Source organism: Tiliqua scincoides, chromosome 4 (genome assembly GCF_035046505.1).
Source record: "Tiliqua scincoides isolate rTilSci1 chromosome 4, rTilSci1.hap2, whole genome shotgun sequence".
In the NCBI taxonomy this organism is placed as follows: Eukaryota; Metazoa; Chordata; class Lepidosauria; order Squamata; family Scincidae; genus Tiliqua; species Tiliqua scincoides.
The window spans coordinates 139,664,521-139,681,314 of NC_089824.1; the positions used below are offsets into that span (position 1 = coordinate 139,664,521).

General features: G+C 45.0%; 1 protein-coding gene across 1 annotated transcript in view; it reads left to right on the forward strand.

Moving 5' to 3' along the window:
- Nucleotides 1-740: 740 nt before the first annotated feature.
- LOC136648465 (vitellogenin-2-like) overlaps nt 741-16,794 on the forward strand; it is a 38,857-nt gene continuing 22,803 nt past the window's right edge. The window contains exons 1-12 of the mRNA XM_066624578.1: nt 741-1,186; nt 4,662-4,798; nt 9,013-9,054; nt 9,746-9,897; nt 12,521-12,766; nt 13,610-13,771; nt 13,862-14,010; nt 14,244-14,388; nt 14,509-14,654; nt 14,847-15,015; nt 15,185-15,310; nt 16,066-16,263. Of these exons, the coding sequence (XP_066480675.1) occupies nt 741-1,186; nt 4,662-4,798; nt 9,013-9,054; nt 9,746-9,897; nt 12,521-12,766; nt 13,610-13,771; nt 13,862-14,010; nt 14,244-14,388; nt 14,509-14,654; nt 14,847-15,015; nt 15,185-15,310; nt 16,066-16,263 (2,118 nt within the window). The remainder of the gene's footprint in view (nt 1,187-4,661; nt 4,799-9,012; nt 9,055-9,745; nt 9,898-12,520; nt 12,767-13,609; nt 13,772-13,861; nt 14,011-14,243; nt 14,389-14,508; nt 14,655-14,846; nt 15,016-15,184; nt 15,311-16,065; nt 16,264-16,794) is intronic.

A 16,794-nucleotide genomic window follows, 5' to 3' on the forward strand; every position in this document is an offset into this window, starting at 1 on the left:
GTGGGCCTGCGTGCTTCCAAGCCCCGTTGGTGCCAGCTGCCCCGCTGCAGGTGTAGGGAGCCCACCGAGTGGCCCGGGCGGCACGAGCCTTTGGGGCCAGGGCAGTTGGCTGCACGTGCCTCCAGGGCGGGCGGCGGGAGCCTCCTTCCAGCCGCACCAGGCAGCTGGGTGCCCAGGGGGGTAGCCGCCCACGGAGCGAACCGGGCGGCTGGTCCCTCTTTAGCCGGCTCCAGGCCGGCTCCAGGCCAGGCGCACCCCGCATCCAGGGGTACCGGGTGCCTCCTCCTGCCGCACCAGGCGGCAGGGAGGCTGGGGGCAATCGGGCTGGGGTGGCGGCAGCCATTTTGGGTGACCGTGTGGCACGGCAGGGCCTCAGGAGCCCGGTGCCATTTTACCTCCTCGCGCTCGCCCCCCCAGTAATTGATCTGTTGGCAGCCAGGGTCCCTGTAAGGGGCTATTGGGGGGGCTTAATTGGAAGGGAGGTCTTCATCCTCCCCATTGCACAGAATTTCGGCTGCACCCCAAGCCCCAGTTCCTGCTGGCCCCCCCCCCCACTTTTGATGGGATATTTTCGGGCATCTTCGTTGGCAGCAGGGCGATCCAGAGCACCGGTGACTGCGGAGGAGTTCTACAGCAAGTCTACCATGCCCTTCTCAAGGGGCTACTGTATCCTACTGGTTAAAAGCAAGAACATGGGGGTGGTGGGCCCCAGTTTCATATAATACATTGGGAGTGTAGACATGGGGAAAAAGGCGCAGAGTTCAGGTGGTAAGGCCGCCAAAAGGCCTATCCCGGTGTGGCTGCCCCCTTCCCCTCCTTCTTCATCAGACGATGAGGATCAGATGGCAGAGTTGTGTGCCTTTATGGCCCATTTGGAAGCCAGACAAAAAGAAAAAGCACTCAGGAAGGCTGGTCAAGGTGATGGGGGCTCAAGTTCTGGTCTGGCCCCTGGTCCTCGCAGGTCTACCAGAAAAAATAAAGGAGCATTGATGGGTGCCTCTCTCCCCCCTAAGCAGGTCGCTGACCCAGCTGGTACACTGGCCACTGCCAAGGAGGGCGACCCACAAGATGACAGCTCCCCTGAAGTTGAGGCAGTCAGTCCACTTAAGAAGCTACGACCGCAGGCCTATAGAGGCAGCGGTGGGCAAGGTGGCCAGTGTTTGACTTTGATCAGAACCTGGAACCGGTGTGGGATGAGCAGGAGGGCCACATTTGGTCTTCTGACTGGGCTGTCCCAGAGCAGCCCTGGTCCCCATGGGGGCTGCCTACTTTCTGGCACAGTCCTAGCTACCCACAGTACCCTCAGGCACTGGGCTGGGCGAATCTGTACTCCAAGGCTAGACCCAAGGCTGGTAGAGCCCCACCCCACCTTATTGGCAGTACCCAGCTGTACATGAGCCTGATTTGGAACAACAGGATTTGGATTGGGGGGTTGATTCTCTGGGCCTGGTGGAGGAGAAGGAGAAGCCTAAGGTTTCATATGGCACTATCGCCATCCCTCTGGGTTCACACCTCGCCTTGTCGGTCAAGGAGAAGATATGGTGAGGTGACTTTATAGACATGTTTAGTCTTTTACACATTGAGCCAGAGCCTGCCCCTAAAGTGAGTGACGCAGTGCGAGATGTTGAAACCGTTAGGCAAAGAAAAATTGAGAAAAATTGAACCAATTGACTCAATGGTTTCATTTTATTTTCTAGGGTCACTGTCCAGCTGTACCCCAAGAAGGCGGGGAAACTTTTTAAATACCTGGACATTATTCATCGTGCTTTTTCGCGACCATGCTGGCGGATTGGATGGCCTACGACCATCATTTCCGCATCAGGGCTTCGCAGGACCCAGCCCTGGATTGGACAGTATCCCAGTGGGAACTGTTGGGGTGCAGTCGGTTCTTTCTCTGGGTGCAGTTGTTTCTTTTTTACCGGCCCCCCATCTCCCATTTCCTCAGCCGCTGGGGAGGATGAACTTAAGAGCCCAATCTTGTGCAGGTATTCTAGGAAACAGGCTCCGTTTTGGTCTATGAGTCTTGCTCCTAGTAAAGGGTGTGATATTGGCAGCCTCAGAGCTTTGAGAGCCTTTCTTAGTTGTCCAGACATCGCTGGTATCAGATGTGTTAACGAGCGCTTAGGAGTAATTTCCTCCCTCAGGAAAATACCGGGAACCTTGGTTTCCCATAATTCCCCAGTTTGCAGGTTGACAGTGCTCGTACATTTCCCCTCCCATGGGGTGACAGTTAGGTAGGAGGACAGACATAGGTGCAGCAACTAGGTGAGCGTGCATGTTATTGTCCAAGCCTTGTTACTCCTTGTACCTGGCTATACTCTTAAAGGTTTCAACCCGGCTTGTTCTGGGAATTCATAATAGCAATACCGACACTCACTTTTAGGAGGAGCGTCTGCTTCCCTCCTGAAATATGGAGCTTTAACTCCTCAAACCATTGTCATCCCTACTTGAGCGATAGGGAAAGGGGACTGGTAGTTCGGTCAAAACTGCCCACCTGGCTTCCACATTCTTTCTGCTTGTAACCTTAGGGGCGAGGCTACACCAAGGGTGTTTGGATTTGAAAGATGCTTGAGGGTTAGAGGAAAGATGCTCCTGTGGACTAGCTCCTACCTGCCTTGTGTTACAATGGTTGCAGGTTGGGCATTAATGCTCTTGAACTATGGTCCACAAACTATGACTTCATGACCTACAATAGGTCCCAATCCAATTCTGATTGGTCATAAAACTGACAAGCGGCTAGGCTAAATGCATTAAAAATTGAAATAAACCTCTATTTGGGGGAAGAGCAAATAACCGTTATGACCACGGAGGCTTGAGTGGTTGGTATAGCCTTAATTTTAATTGGGTCCCGATCCCAAAGTTGGGGTGCCACCACACTGTAAAGGCTGCACAGGTGGCACTTGAGGACGGGGTTTTCCCTTTCAGTATAGTTGCCTAGTCCATGCCAGGTCAGCTTTTATCTAATAGCTGCATGTTGACACCTGGACTTCTACCCACTGTCACTGGTCTCTGACACAGGCCATCAGTTCCTGCCAGGAGGGTGCATCAAGATGGCAGGATTTCACTAGGGGTTTTCAAATTAATGTGGCAAAGGGAATTTATAAAGCTGCCCCTATGGTGGCTGCTCGCCACAGGCTTATTGACCAATATCATGTACAGGCATTACCAGGAAGTTTTAGCCCCCTCTAGTGGGGGGCTTCTCCCCCAGCGAGGATGCAAGGGCCTTTGTTAAGGCTAGGGTTTTGCAATTACTCCTCGAAAGTGGGGTGATGCCTTTAGTAACCTGCTTAACAGGCATGGTGCTGCAGCTATGCATTTACCAGGTGCAGTAGCCCTGTGCAGATAAGCACAGATGTAATGGCCTGTGCCAAGGCTAGTGTCTTTGCTTATTAACCCGCCCCGCCTCTATTCCTTGAGAGTGTGGGGCTTTGTTCTGTTACCAACCCCAGCTAACAGTGGGCTGTCCCTGAGTGTGGGGCTATGTTCTGTTACCAACCCCGCCTAACGGTGGGCTGTCCCTACTCCTCCTAAGTGGGGTGATGCCTTTAGTACCCTGCTTAACAGGCATGGCAGTGCTGCTGCACATTTACCAGGTGCAGTAGCCCTGTGCAGATAGGCACAGATGTAATGGCCTTTCCCATGGCTTGCGTCTTTGCAATTATTAACCTACCTAATGGGTTTCCCGCCTCTGTCCCTTGAGAGTGGGGGGTTATGTTCTGTTACCAACCTAAGGGTGTGCTGTCCCTACTCCTCATAAGTGGAGTGACGCCTTTAGTAACCTGCTTAACATGCATGGCAGTGGCTGCTGCACATTTACCAGGTGCAGTAGCTCTGTGCAGATAGGCACAGAGGTGATGACCTTTGACAAGGCTAGTGTCTTTGCAATTATCAACCCACCTAATGGGTGCCCTGCCTCTATCCCTTGAGAGTGGGGGGGAATTTCGGGGTGTGGGCAGTGGATTCAGCTTAATCGGGCTCCTATGTGGTACCTTTGCCCTGTATCTGCCCTGTATCTGTGGTACCTTTGCCCTGTATACCTTGTTGGCTCCTTTCAGGAGCGGGCCCGCTGTTGGGATCCCTGACAGTTGGGATCATTCCCCCCTCATGATTTATCCGTTTTGGGCCATTTTTTAAGAGGGCATTGGCTCACTTAGGTTTGAGGGCAGAACTATCCGGGCTTCATTCGTTTTTAATTGGGGCAGCATCAGCAGCTGCTCACATTGGTTTTTTCGCCCCAGGACATCAAGCACACTGGCAGATGGCTCTCTGGTGCATTTAAATACTATGTTCGCTGATGCTGGGCCTGTTAGTATAGGCCGTGACTCCCTGGGTGAGCATGGGGGGTAGTTATTTTGCAGTTGCTTTTACCCCAAGGTGCTGTGCCACGTTGGCGCGATGTGTAGCTGCTGTCTTTGGTCTATAAGGCCCCCTGTTGATCAGGCTCTGGCCTGGATCGTGTTTGCCCCAGTCCTGTTTCGGATGGGGGCGATGTGTTTGTGATGACCATGTTACTGACCATGCAAGTGTTTGCCCAGACCCATTTGGGTGGGGCGATGTGTATTCCTCACAAGGCTGAGGGAATTGGTTATACTTTTTAACTGTGAGCTATTCTAAGTGGGTGTTAAGTGAGTTTGCCTCACGATGTGCTTTTCTGTCAACAGGTCCGTGACGGTGGTGCCCAGCCAGGGTCCTGATCTGCGGACATTCCATAGCTTTTTGGGCCCGGAAGCATGCCATGTCATCGGCTCTCAGCCGGAGCTGGGTGATGTTGCGCACATTGATTGGCTGGCCAAGAGGGGTATGTGTTGGAGTCATTTTTTCCCAGCCTTTATGGATTTTATCGCACTCAACCCCCTGCCCCAGGTAATCGTTGTCCACTTAGGTGAGAATGACTTGGGCCAGAAGACGTCTATGTCCTTGAGGCTCCAGGCCCGCAGGGAATTTGCAACGCTCGTTAGTCAGTTCCCTGGGATTACTATTCTGTGGTCTGGTATGCTGCCTAGGAGGATTGGGAGGTGGATGTGCAACATTAGAAGAACAGATGTTGCCCACAAAAGAGTCAATGCTTACCTGGGCAGGGTCATCATGGAACTCGGGGGAGCGGCTAACCATCATCCTGGAATTTGTTTTGGGCAGCCTGCTCTTTACCGTGGCGATGGAGTGCATCTTTCCCCTATGGGTTATGGCCTCTTTTAACAGACTTGCAACAGGGCTTGAGAACCTTTTTTGGGTGCAGGGAAGGCCAAGTGCTAGGCTGACCTCCCCTTGTGGCGGTAGAAGTGCAGGGTGAGTAGGCAGAAGACCGTCTCGGTGTCCAATCTAAGTCAGCAAGGTCAGGGGGTGAACCAGAACCGCTCCCATGATGCCTGACCGGCTCGAGGAGGCAGGCTGGCTAGCCCCTTGTTCGAACTTGGGGGCCTTGCAGGGGTGACCTGAAGGCATAACAGTTCGGCTGACTTACCCTCTTCGGGTGACGTTGAAAGGCGGGCTTAATAACAATTGAGTTACGTCTGGAGTTGGGTGGACGCCCTATGAGATTGGGGGACGAAGACGGCTAGGATCGTTTCCCCCATGTAGAACCCCGCACTTGGGATGGGTTTTGTTTACCCCTTTTGCTGCCCTGTTGCAATGTTTTGTATTCAATAAAGTGGCCCATTTTAACTCCATACCTGTTTTTGGCTGTATTTATTTGGGGAGTGCATGGTAATTTGGACAAACTCCAGAAGTTAGTGATAGACAGGGAGGCCTGGCATGCTGTGGTCTATGGGGTCAAAAAGAATCAGACATGTCTTAATGACTGAACAGCAACAACATTCTACCCCAATACACCCTTGCATGTGACATTCACTAGTCTACCTCCATCATCCACAGCCATTCAAAGTTCTCCTCCTTCTTCAGCTGTCTCTGTTGTCTCTCTTGCTTTCCTTTATGCCAACTGACCCAGAAGATACCATGGTCAATTGTGTCAAAAGCTGCCAAGAGGTCCAGTTGGACTAACAGGGATGCACTCCTCCTGTCCATTCTCTGGTGCAAGTCATCCACCAAGGCAACTCTCTGGAGTCCCAGCTTGAAGTCAGACCGGAATGGAACCAGATAATCAGCTCCTCCAAGACCCTTTTTTCTGCTATCTTCTGACTAGTTTATCAAAGAATATTAATTTTGGCCTCACCCCAGAAACCTGATTCTGTCTGGACAGAGGAGCTCTTGTTGCTGCTTCTTTACATACATTAAAATATATGTTTTTCAAATTGTCCTAGGTCAAATATGGAGTTTGGGCTAAACATATTGAGGCAAATGGCATTACTGTATCTAGCTTTCATTTTAATCCAAAATCAACATCATTCAAGAGATATGGGCAGCACAATCCTAATTTGCACTGGAACAGGCAGACCGGCAAAACCGCTCTGCATCCAGCGCAAGTTTCAGGTTGTCTGAGGCTCGGCCAATGGGGCTACTCGGATCTGCACCACTGAAATTGGTGGTGCAAATCCAAGCAGCCCAGGAGCTCGAACTCGGCTGATGCAAACTCGCCCGTTCCAAGAGCCTATGTTGGCACAGGGAGGCCAGCACACATCCATGCACCAGCCTATCTCCCCAAAGAGTGGCGCAAAAGTGTTTTACGGCATTTTTACAACACTCTTTGGGACTTGCACCGGCCAAAGGGGCACTTAGGAAAGCGCCCTAAGTTTTGAATTTTAATGTTTGGTTTTGTATTTTTATTTTCATTGCTGTAGACAACTTTGGGGATGTTTTTAAAGTGGTTTTTTTAACAACAACAATGACCTAGTGAAACAGTGCCCTTTCCTTGTTTCCAAAATCCTTTCTACATTTTGACCACAGTGCTTCAGAGTAAAGATCTCCATTGTATTTATTACAATGTAATGTCTCATCTGAGAGAATGTAATGCAATAGCATGACTGAGGCTAAGAAAGTCCATGTAAGGTTAGTGCCTATTTGAAAGGCCTCCTGGGAACCCTGTCGATCTCACTGTGAGCCCTGTGATGGAAGAAAGGTGGGATATAATAAGCAATTCAATATTATATCTGAATTCTATATATGACTATTGTGTTCTGTGAGACCCTCATCGCTTTAATATCTTAATGTCATGTTGAATTCTGGTCACTATAATTCTCGCTGAATATAAAACACAAACCAATTGTTTGTGCCTTTGTCGCAGATGTCGGCAGACACTCATGCAGGGAGCTAATTTGAAAACAAGACTAACAAATGCTAGTCATGGAGTTGTTGCTCATTTTTCAAAATGACAAACTGAAGAGAAATTTAAAAAGCAACAACCAGGCACAAAGACAGATGTTGCATTTGCCACGTCGGTCACCAGCCATCACTTTTGAGAGGTTATCAGTTAGGTTAAAGTTTGTATTAGAAATCAGGTCAGAACAACCAGGGCACAGTCATCCCCATCTAAAGCAGTGTTCAGGATGGCCACAAGCTATAAATAAAACTAGCAAAATCTCTCTCTCTCTCTCTTTCTTTCTTTTTAACATCCCCCCCCCCCCAAAAAAAAAAAAATTGTATGTAAGACATTTTCCTTACATATTTCAGTATGAATTTAACAAGAAACATAGAGGACATAACCATGTTTGTGGCAAAACAGAGGAGTCTCTCTTCCTTAAAAATTAAAGAAAAGATGAGACTGGGTGCCAAAAAAAGCAAAACTTAGTTGTTTGCTGAAGTAGATAATCATTTGCAACCTCAGCAAAATCCTGGTCAGCAGGGATCACGTGGGATGACTGCTCTTCCTATAAAATGCCCAGGATGGCTAAAGACCAACACTCACCTTCATCATGAGGGGGATTGTCCTAGCAGTCCTGCTCACCCTCGTGGGTAAGTTTAAATTTTTGTTTACTACAAACCCTAGGTAGAATTTTGTACTTTTGTAATTTTAGACAACACTGTCTGACAATGAAAAGGTTATTCTCTACTGTGGTGTTTCTCAAACTGTGGGTCGGACCCACTAGGTGGGTCACGAGCCCATTTCAGGTGGGTCCCCATTCATTTCAATATTTTATTTTTAATATATTAGACTTAATGCTACCGTGGTATGTGACTGCATTTGGGGAAATGTTACAGACCTGTACAGGTCCAGCCTTGTTATACATTTTTTATACGCGGATTTGACTCAACACGAATGGCCCCTGCAAATGAGAAGGAATGTGCTGATCCCTGGAGAAGGGGAAAAATGCACCCCTTTAAAATCACAGTTAAAAAACTGCTTTTTACTGTTGCAGTCATACAAGTGATTACAGTCATATAAGTGATTAAAGGTATAACCTTTAACCTAATTGATAACCTATAACCTAACCTATAACCTAAGTATCCACAGATTTTTCTGTCTTGAAGCTGATGAGAAGGGCCTTTAAATTAAACAGTCCTTTAATAATGCCAGAGAGGACAACCGTTGACAATCCATCAGTCATTCCTTCTGCAGGCTTCACTCCTCCCTTTCCCCTGAGCAGGTGAAAGAAGGCTAAATTCACCTCCTATCACCTCCTCAATTCTTTCCCCCTCACTGGGGCTCCTGGTGAAGGGAGGGATTGCTGCCTCCTAGTGAAGCCTAAGCGCCTGGAGACAAACTGATTACCTCTGCGTGCATTTCAAAAGGTCAGCAAGCCTGTTTTAAATCACCACACAAAGAAGCTTTGTTTTTTAAATTGATTTGCTATAGTTCATTTTTTTGCCATCCACCTGGGTTCTTGGAACGGAACCCTCACGAATAATGGGTCTCCACCTGTGCTTTTAACAAGCTACTATGTATATTCTTTTAATAATGATAGGCAATGGGACTTACTCCTGGGTAAGTGTGGATAGGATTGCAGCCTAGGATGGATAAAAATGTTCCTGCTTGATGATGTCACTTCCGGTCATGACATCACTTCCAGTGGGTCCTGGACAGTTTCTCATTCTAAAAAGTGGGTCCCGGTGCTAAATGTGTGAGAACCACTGCTCTGCTGTAATATGCAGATTGTAAACTGTCCAATTTCTTTCTTGCAGGGAGTCAGAAGTCGCCACAGAATCCACGGTTTGCCCAAATAAGTAAGTCTAGTATTCATTTTTTTTTTTTGTACCATCATATTGTTGAAGTGACTATTAAGGCAATCAACCACTGGGTGAAAAAGCATTTGTTGAGCTGGTGGAATACCATTGGTTAAGAGGATGAATTTCAAATCTGGCAGTTCCCTGTTTACAGTGTGCCTCTGATAGGAACACTCTAGGTGGCCTTAGGCAAGCCTCTCTCCCTAAGCCTCAGCTCTGCTTCCATCTGCAAGAGAGGAATAATCATACTGAACTATATTACAGGGTTACTATAAGCATTACAAGATTATCAATATGAAGAGCGTTGAACCCTGTAACATGCAATAGACATTTATTCATTATACAGCTAACAATAATAATACTGTACATGATAAATATGATTAATCCTTGGCCTTTGATTGATGAGCCAATTAATAAAATGTATTTGCATTTTTTCAAAAGTTAAATATACCAGCCTTGTAAAGGCATTGAAGGAAGTATGAGATAACCTGATTTAATAAGCAAGAGCAAGCAATTGCTCTGAGGAACTATTTTCTTGTTAATTCCCTTCTGCAGTGGCACATGCCAAAATCGAAACCAAAACTGATCCAAAATGTACATCAATGAACCCTTAAATTAAAGCCCAGCAGATTAAAACTTGCCTTTGATGAATAAGTTCTAGTGAAATAAATCTTTCTTTCATTTTTTGTAGAGCCACACTTTGCTGATGATAAAATCTACAGGTATGAATACAAGGCCATTATCAACAATACGGTAGAAGGAGAAGGTACAGCAAGGTCTGCACTTCGTGTGACAGCTAACTTAGAGATCTTCACTGAGGAGTCAGATAAAAAAATCCTCAAGGTAAGCTTGGTAGATGCAGCCCCTACAAATATATTTTCAGTAAGGAAAATGGCAGAAAACTCTCTTTTCTAAATGATCCCTGCATTACCAGCCAGGGGAAGTTGATGCAGGTTTCATTTTAGAACTCATTCTAATTTGCAGATGTATTCATGGTAAAAGTGCCCGAACATCTTTCTATAGTGATTTGCCCTCAACTTAATTTATGCTAACTCAAATAACTTTTCATTCAAAGCCTTAAGAACAAATGGAGAGGCAGCAACATATAGCTTGAATGTTTTACAGTGCACAAGCCACAGAGTTTACAGCAGGCTTTTCTTCTGGAGCAACTAAAATAAGCCCAGGTAGCAGTTAAACTAAGACAAGGAGAAGATATCAGGAGAGAAGTTAAACTCAAGGAGGGGGGGATTGAGAGATGAAAGATCTAGAAATGATAGAAGTGGGGGAGAAATAATCTCTGAGCAAAGGAAGGTAAAACTGCTGTTACAAATCACCCAACTGCACATGATATGGTCTTATATTTACTGTAGCTTCACGTAGTGTTAACATGGCCTAACAAACAAGTCAACTTTCATTTTAATATTTGATCCTGATATCTCTTATCCACCCAAATTCTATTTTCTTACTTTAGAATCTTACTAAATTCTATAGTTTTTTTTTTGTTTTTTTTAATAATATCAGTGACTCAGAAGTTTTCTGGTTACTTTTAGAAGACCTTAAATATTTGTGTTCCAGGCATGACAGGGTGACTGTCTAAGGGCACAATCCAAACTTGCGCTGGAAGCAGGCAGGCCAGAGGGCCTATGCTGCATCCAGTGTAAGTTTGGGTCCAAAAGCAGCACAGCCCAAGGCAAGGAGAAATGTTCCTCCTTATCCTGTGTCATGTTGCAGTGGTCCCAATGGGTCTACTCGGATCTGTGCCATCTGACAAGGTGGCGCAGATCCAAACAGATCCAAGCAGCCCAGAGCCATGCCATACTTCCCAGGAATGGGATCAGGACCCCACATAACCACAGATCCTGGCCCCGCCTCCCGCTTCCTGCCCACCTGCCCCCTGGAACACCTGCTGCCTGCCATCTTCCTGCACTGAAACACCTCCCTCCCACCTCCTCCCTGCCCACGCTCCCCCCCAGACCCCTGCATCGGCTGAGCTTGGCCGACGCATCTCACCAATCCTCCAGGGCCCATGTTGCATATCTGTGCACTGGCCTATCTCCCCTTTGAGTGGCGCAAAAGTGCTTTACAGCAGGCCTGAGCAAGGGCTTGTGTCAGCCCAAGTGGGGGGCAGGATTTTGCCCTAAGGGCACAATCTTAAGGGCACAATCCTAAAGGCACAGTCTTTCCAGTACTGACTTAAGGGCAATGCAGCTCTGAGGCAAGGGAACAAACTTTCCCTTACTTTGAGGAGGCCTCCTTGAGTGACACCCAACTGCAGGATGCAGCACATGTCCCATTGGCATCGCTATGCCAGTGCTGGAAAGCACTGACATTAGGGATTAGGATTGCGCCCTAAGGAAAACATGGAGTAAATGTAGAGTAGTCTTGTAAAATTCAAAGGCTCTGCCAGTTGCAGCCTATTTACTAAATCCCCTCAGTAGAATTACTTGGGAATCAGAATTTCAGGTTATAGAAGTGAGTCTGGCCTCATAGGCCAACTAGTTAAAATGTTGGATTAGAATTCAGTAGCATTACCTGCAAATATAGGGTTTGTGTTGGGGTTGGCTTTGCTGGGCCACTACCGACCATTCGGAGCCCACCAGAAAATCCACTACCGATCCCTAAGACCATCTTTGTACTCCTAGCCTTTATATAGTGGTGGCAGAGCAACTCTCTCAGCATTTAAGTTATACAGTTCAACTATATCTGTGAAAGCACAAAAACTTTCATGGATGTTTCAGCAGAACATCATTAGTGCGGAATATATTTCACAAAAGAGTCAATAGAAAAGCTTGCCTTATCTCTGTGGGCCGATTTCATTACAGTAAAAGAGGAAAGCAGGTTACCTTTGTGTATCTCTACATGTGCTTTGTATGTTAAATGACCTGGTGCTATGCAAAGAGATACATAATGCAAAACAGTATTCATAGCTCAGTATAATTGATTTTAGTGGATCTTTGGTATGATCTGTTTACATATCAAATACATTAGATATGATAAAAGGACTTAAACTGGACAGGAGTTCTGGTCTAGAGGCTTAGCCTGAAGATAACATCTGAAGGTCGCCAGTTCGAGGCCACCGGCAGCTCCGTGAATGGTGAGACCTTGAAGCAGCTGACAAGCTGAGCTGAGTTATTCCACCTGCTCTTTGGTGTAAGCGAAGAAGTGTCTTGGCTGCCCTTCAAGTGAGAGATGAAGGAGCTGCTTGTCAGCCAGCGTGGGAGGCAACTGGGGGCCAGAAGTGATACCAGACCATGAAAGATTCATCTGAAATGTTGTGTGATTCTTGAAAGATAGAACCTTTCTGTTTTTCTAAAAATCCCCTTGGGGGTTTAGAAATAGCCTGCCTATGTGAACCGCCTTGAATAAAGTCATAGGAGTAATCTGATGACCAGAAAGGTGGTGTATAAATACTAGTATTATTATTATTAAACTGAAATAGTGATTTTTCCCATCCATTTTTTCTTAGGTTCACAATCTCCAAATGGAAGATTATGTTGGATTCCATTCCAATCAGTTTGCTGTCAATCCTAAGAAAACTGCAGAAATATCTAAATGTTCCCTCCCATTCTACAAATTTGAATATGCTGGTGGTGTTGTGGGGAATATTTTTGCACCACAAGATGCTGCTAAACATTGTGTGAATCTTATCAAAGGAATACTGACCATGTTACAAATAACACTGAAATCCAGCAGTACGTATGAGACACAGGAGGTTTGTATCTTATATTTACATTCAGGGTACATTTGCATTCATTTTTTTCTAGTAGCTCTAGCTTATTATAGAGATGAAAGATCTTGTTTCTTTATTAGTTACTGCACTAAGGAGTGTATAGCTGCTATTGCTCACTGCTTTGTTTCCCAGGAACTGAAGAAAAGTAGTCACCCCCAAGGTCACTTCCTTTCAATAAGTAAAATGGGTACATGAATTCTTTCTTTAAAAAGGTCACTCTACACCAGCGATTTTCAACCTTTTTCACCTCATGGCACACTGACAAGGTGCTAGAATTGTCAAGGCACACCATCAGCTTTTTGTCACTTGACAAGGCACACCATGCTGCTAATGGGAGGCTCATATCCCCCAATGGCCCTATTAATAAATGACCCTCCCCTAAATTCCCACGGCACACCTGCAGACCATTCACGGCACACCTGTTTGCCACGGCACACTGGTAAAATCGCTCCTCTACGTAAATATGTGTTGCTGAGAAGGCCAGCACTAGTTTGCCCCTAAATTCTTAATACCGTATGGTTACCCTCACAATTTAACCCTCACAATTTAATTTAAGGGTCATTTAGTCTAGAGAGCATTGTCAAAATTTGGGGACTAACCAAACAAAAGCCAGCTCTGTTTTAGTATGGCTTTCTAATATATTAAGAAATTAGTATCAAACTGCAAGGGAAATTATAAAGGAGAATACTCTGCTGTGAAAATTTCCTGATGTGCCTGATATTATTCTCATTTTCTGAGACACAGATTGCAAATCTTTGCCATCTCTATTTTGACTTTGGGTTCCTGTATCATTTAGTCGACTGACATATCTATCAATATTTGCAGAATGGAATTGGTGGCGAGTGTCAGACAAGGTACATTGTCCAAGATGACAGGAAGAACAATGGTCTCCTTGTTACTAAGACAAAGGACTTGGACAACTGCAAGAATAAAATAGTGCAAAATGTTGGAATGTCCTATATCGACTTCCTCCCTAACTGCCCACTGGTAAGGATACTATAAAAATATTTGTTCTCAACTGAGCATAAAGTCAGATTGTATTCATACTCATTAAAACTGGCACTTTCTGTGATGTAGAAAGAAAAGATGGTGAAAGGAGCTGCAACGTCTGTCATCAACCTGAAATACGAAAACTCCAGGGCTCTGATGACTCGTATTGAATCTGAGCAAATATTTGAGGTTTCCCTATTCGATGAACGTGATGGTGCTGGAGTTATGAAAGCCAGGTACATAGCACTAGCTGAAGAGTTTCAGCAGTGTTGTTCTGATGTTCTCAACTACATACCCCTTACTCACAGTAGATACAATTCTGAGTTACATTTTGACTGGCTTCTGTAGTGTTAACTTCATACCCTGTATTTTCCCAAGTATCCTCCTTGTTTTGGGAGGTCAATCCAGAAACGGTCCACAGGAGTGACTGCATCCTTAATGGCACTTGTGATTTCCTCTTTCTTTCCAGTCAAGAACTTACACTGAGCGAGGTGAAAAATGGACCTGCCCAAGTTCCACAGGCCAACTGGCAGAACCAAGGAAATCTTCACTTTCAGTTTTCAAAAGAAAGTTCCATTCTGATGCCAATCAAGCCTGGAAACCCGAAACAAAAGGTAGAGAAAGTTTAGCATGTTGAATTATTCTACTCTCTAAAGTCAGGATGAGAGCCATGTGTACTTAAAGAGCACAGTGAATAAATCTGAGTAACGGTTGTTGTCTTTTTGATCTAATAGGCTGAAGAAGTGTTGCAAGTGTTAGACCAGAGCAGCATAAAGGACAGTGCAGACAAGTTCATACAGCTAACCCAACTGTGTCGTCGTTTGGATTTCAATAGTCTGCACGAACTTTTCAAGAGTCATGTGAATAACCGTCATGCTAGGTACATTGGCTCAGTAGCATAGACTTCATAACATTGCCATGATGTCATGGCATAGTGATCGATACCCATTCTAAACTTGATTTTACTCCAGTAGAACATTTCAAGATCTTCTCATAAATATATCCAATCATCATTTCTCTGTAGAGAAAGACTAAGAATAAATCTTAAAATGTCTTCCTCTGTTCCTTGCAGGAATGCCCTTGTGATTGCACTCGCTTACGCAGGCACTGAGGATGCACTAAGGGTTGTGAAGGAGTTATTGAAAAGTGGTGACAGCTTTACTGTTTTTGAACAACATTGGCTAATGCTCACAATCTTCCACTATGCCATCCCTAATGAGCGCACACTTGCAGTAGCCAATGTAAGTACATCTAAAGCTTATTCATCATATTTGATTGTAAAAGTATAGAATATAAATCACTGTGTAGATAAATCAATGCAATGCATATCAAAAGGATAACTCTTGCAACTGAAAAAGATCAATCCATCAAATTTTGGTTCCTAAAACTATTTCTCTCTTTCTCCAACAGGATATACTTACACAAATCAAGCTACAAAGAACCATAACGGTCCAAATACTTACCTATCTGGGATACGGTGGACTTGTAAAAAAAGCGTGTCTTCGCTATCCACCTTGCTCCAGTTCAGCCCTTCAGGTACAATGCTTATTTCAGGTTAATCTAAAACTTGTTGGAAAAAAAATCAAAATGTGTTTTCCGGAGCCATATTCTATGTTCAGGTCTAACAAACTATAGGTATTAACACTGGCGTTCCAGGGGGGAGGGGCAAAATACTAAGTTTCTTCAGGCGCCTTGCTGCTGGTGTAAAGCAGCCCCTCCTCCTTGCCTTCAGAGCCAGTTGCAACTGCAACTGCAAAAGCAAAAGCTTTTGTTTTGCCCCCCCCCCTTTCCAGGAACACCAGTGGGTATTAAGCTATTAATTTAAATATACTATCTTTAAAAATATTTTTGCTGGTCCAGATGCTAAAAATGGAGAAAACTGCTCCATGTCAGGATTGGAGTAGTCCCCACACACAATACCTCTGTTACTTTCTTGAAGTGAATTTTGTTCTGTACCCTTGGTGAATTAACAGAATTAAAAATCTGTTGACTTGATGAATTTTGGATCTGGGCTGATTTGTCCATGGATATTTCTTGTATACTTTTGGATTTGCTTTGAATGATTTGGCCATAAGTGTTCTTCCAGTCCAACAAAGCCACAAGCATATGTTTTTATACTCAGAATGAATGTGCGTTACATATTTTGAAAGAACAGGAACCCACTGATGACTGAGGTAATGAGAGTTGCATCCACTCTTCTTTTTTTAATCCATGAAACTACTATAGCAACATTTATTACACCCATGGAGCTCGGCATCAAATAAAAAAATGTTGTTCATTTTTCTTTGCAGCCCCTTCATGACCTCTTAAATGAAGCAGCCAACAGGCGTGAGGAAGACAAAGTGTTACTGGCTCTGAAAGCTATGGGCAATGCCGGTCAGTCAGCTAGCCTCATGCCAATCATGAATCTCCTGCCTGGTTTTCCAGACCACATTCAAGTTGTTGCTGTTTGGGCCATTGCTCAAATTGGCAAACAAAATCCTATCAAGGTAAGTGGAGCAAAGACAACTCATGTCAATATATTAGGTACAAAGTATTCATCTCATGGAATGTTAACTCAGTGGCCGTGCCTTGCTTATCCAGTGCTATTTTTAATGCAACGCAAGCGCACGCAGCCTGCCTGAGCACCAAGGTTCTGTGTCAAATGAAGAATCATGAAGGATATTATTAATGATATTAATAATATAATAATGATTTTAGATGTGAAAATGAAACTTAAACTTCTATTTTTAAAGGCAATATACATCTGAAAACTAGATGATGGGACAGGCAAAGAAGGGTTATCTTCACCATTCATTCCCGAGAATCTAGCTAGGGCCCCAGAGAAGTCAAAGTCATTTCATACAAAGGGCTGAAGTTAGCATTCATGGTGCCTACTGAGGGCTGGAAATGACATCATTAAGCAGATGATGGCCAGAAACAAGTACTTTGTTCTCACATGGAAACTCATTAGCTGTAAATGACAGAAGAGAAAATGTGCAAATCTTGTTCATATTTTCAAGATATGAGAAAACCCAATT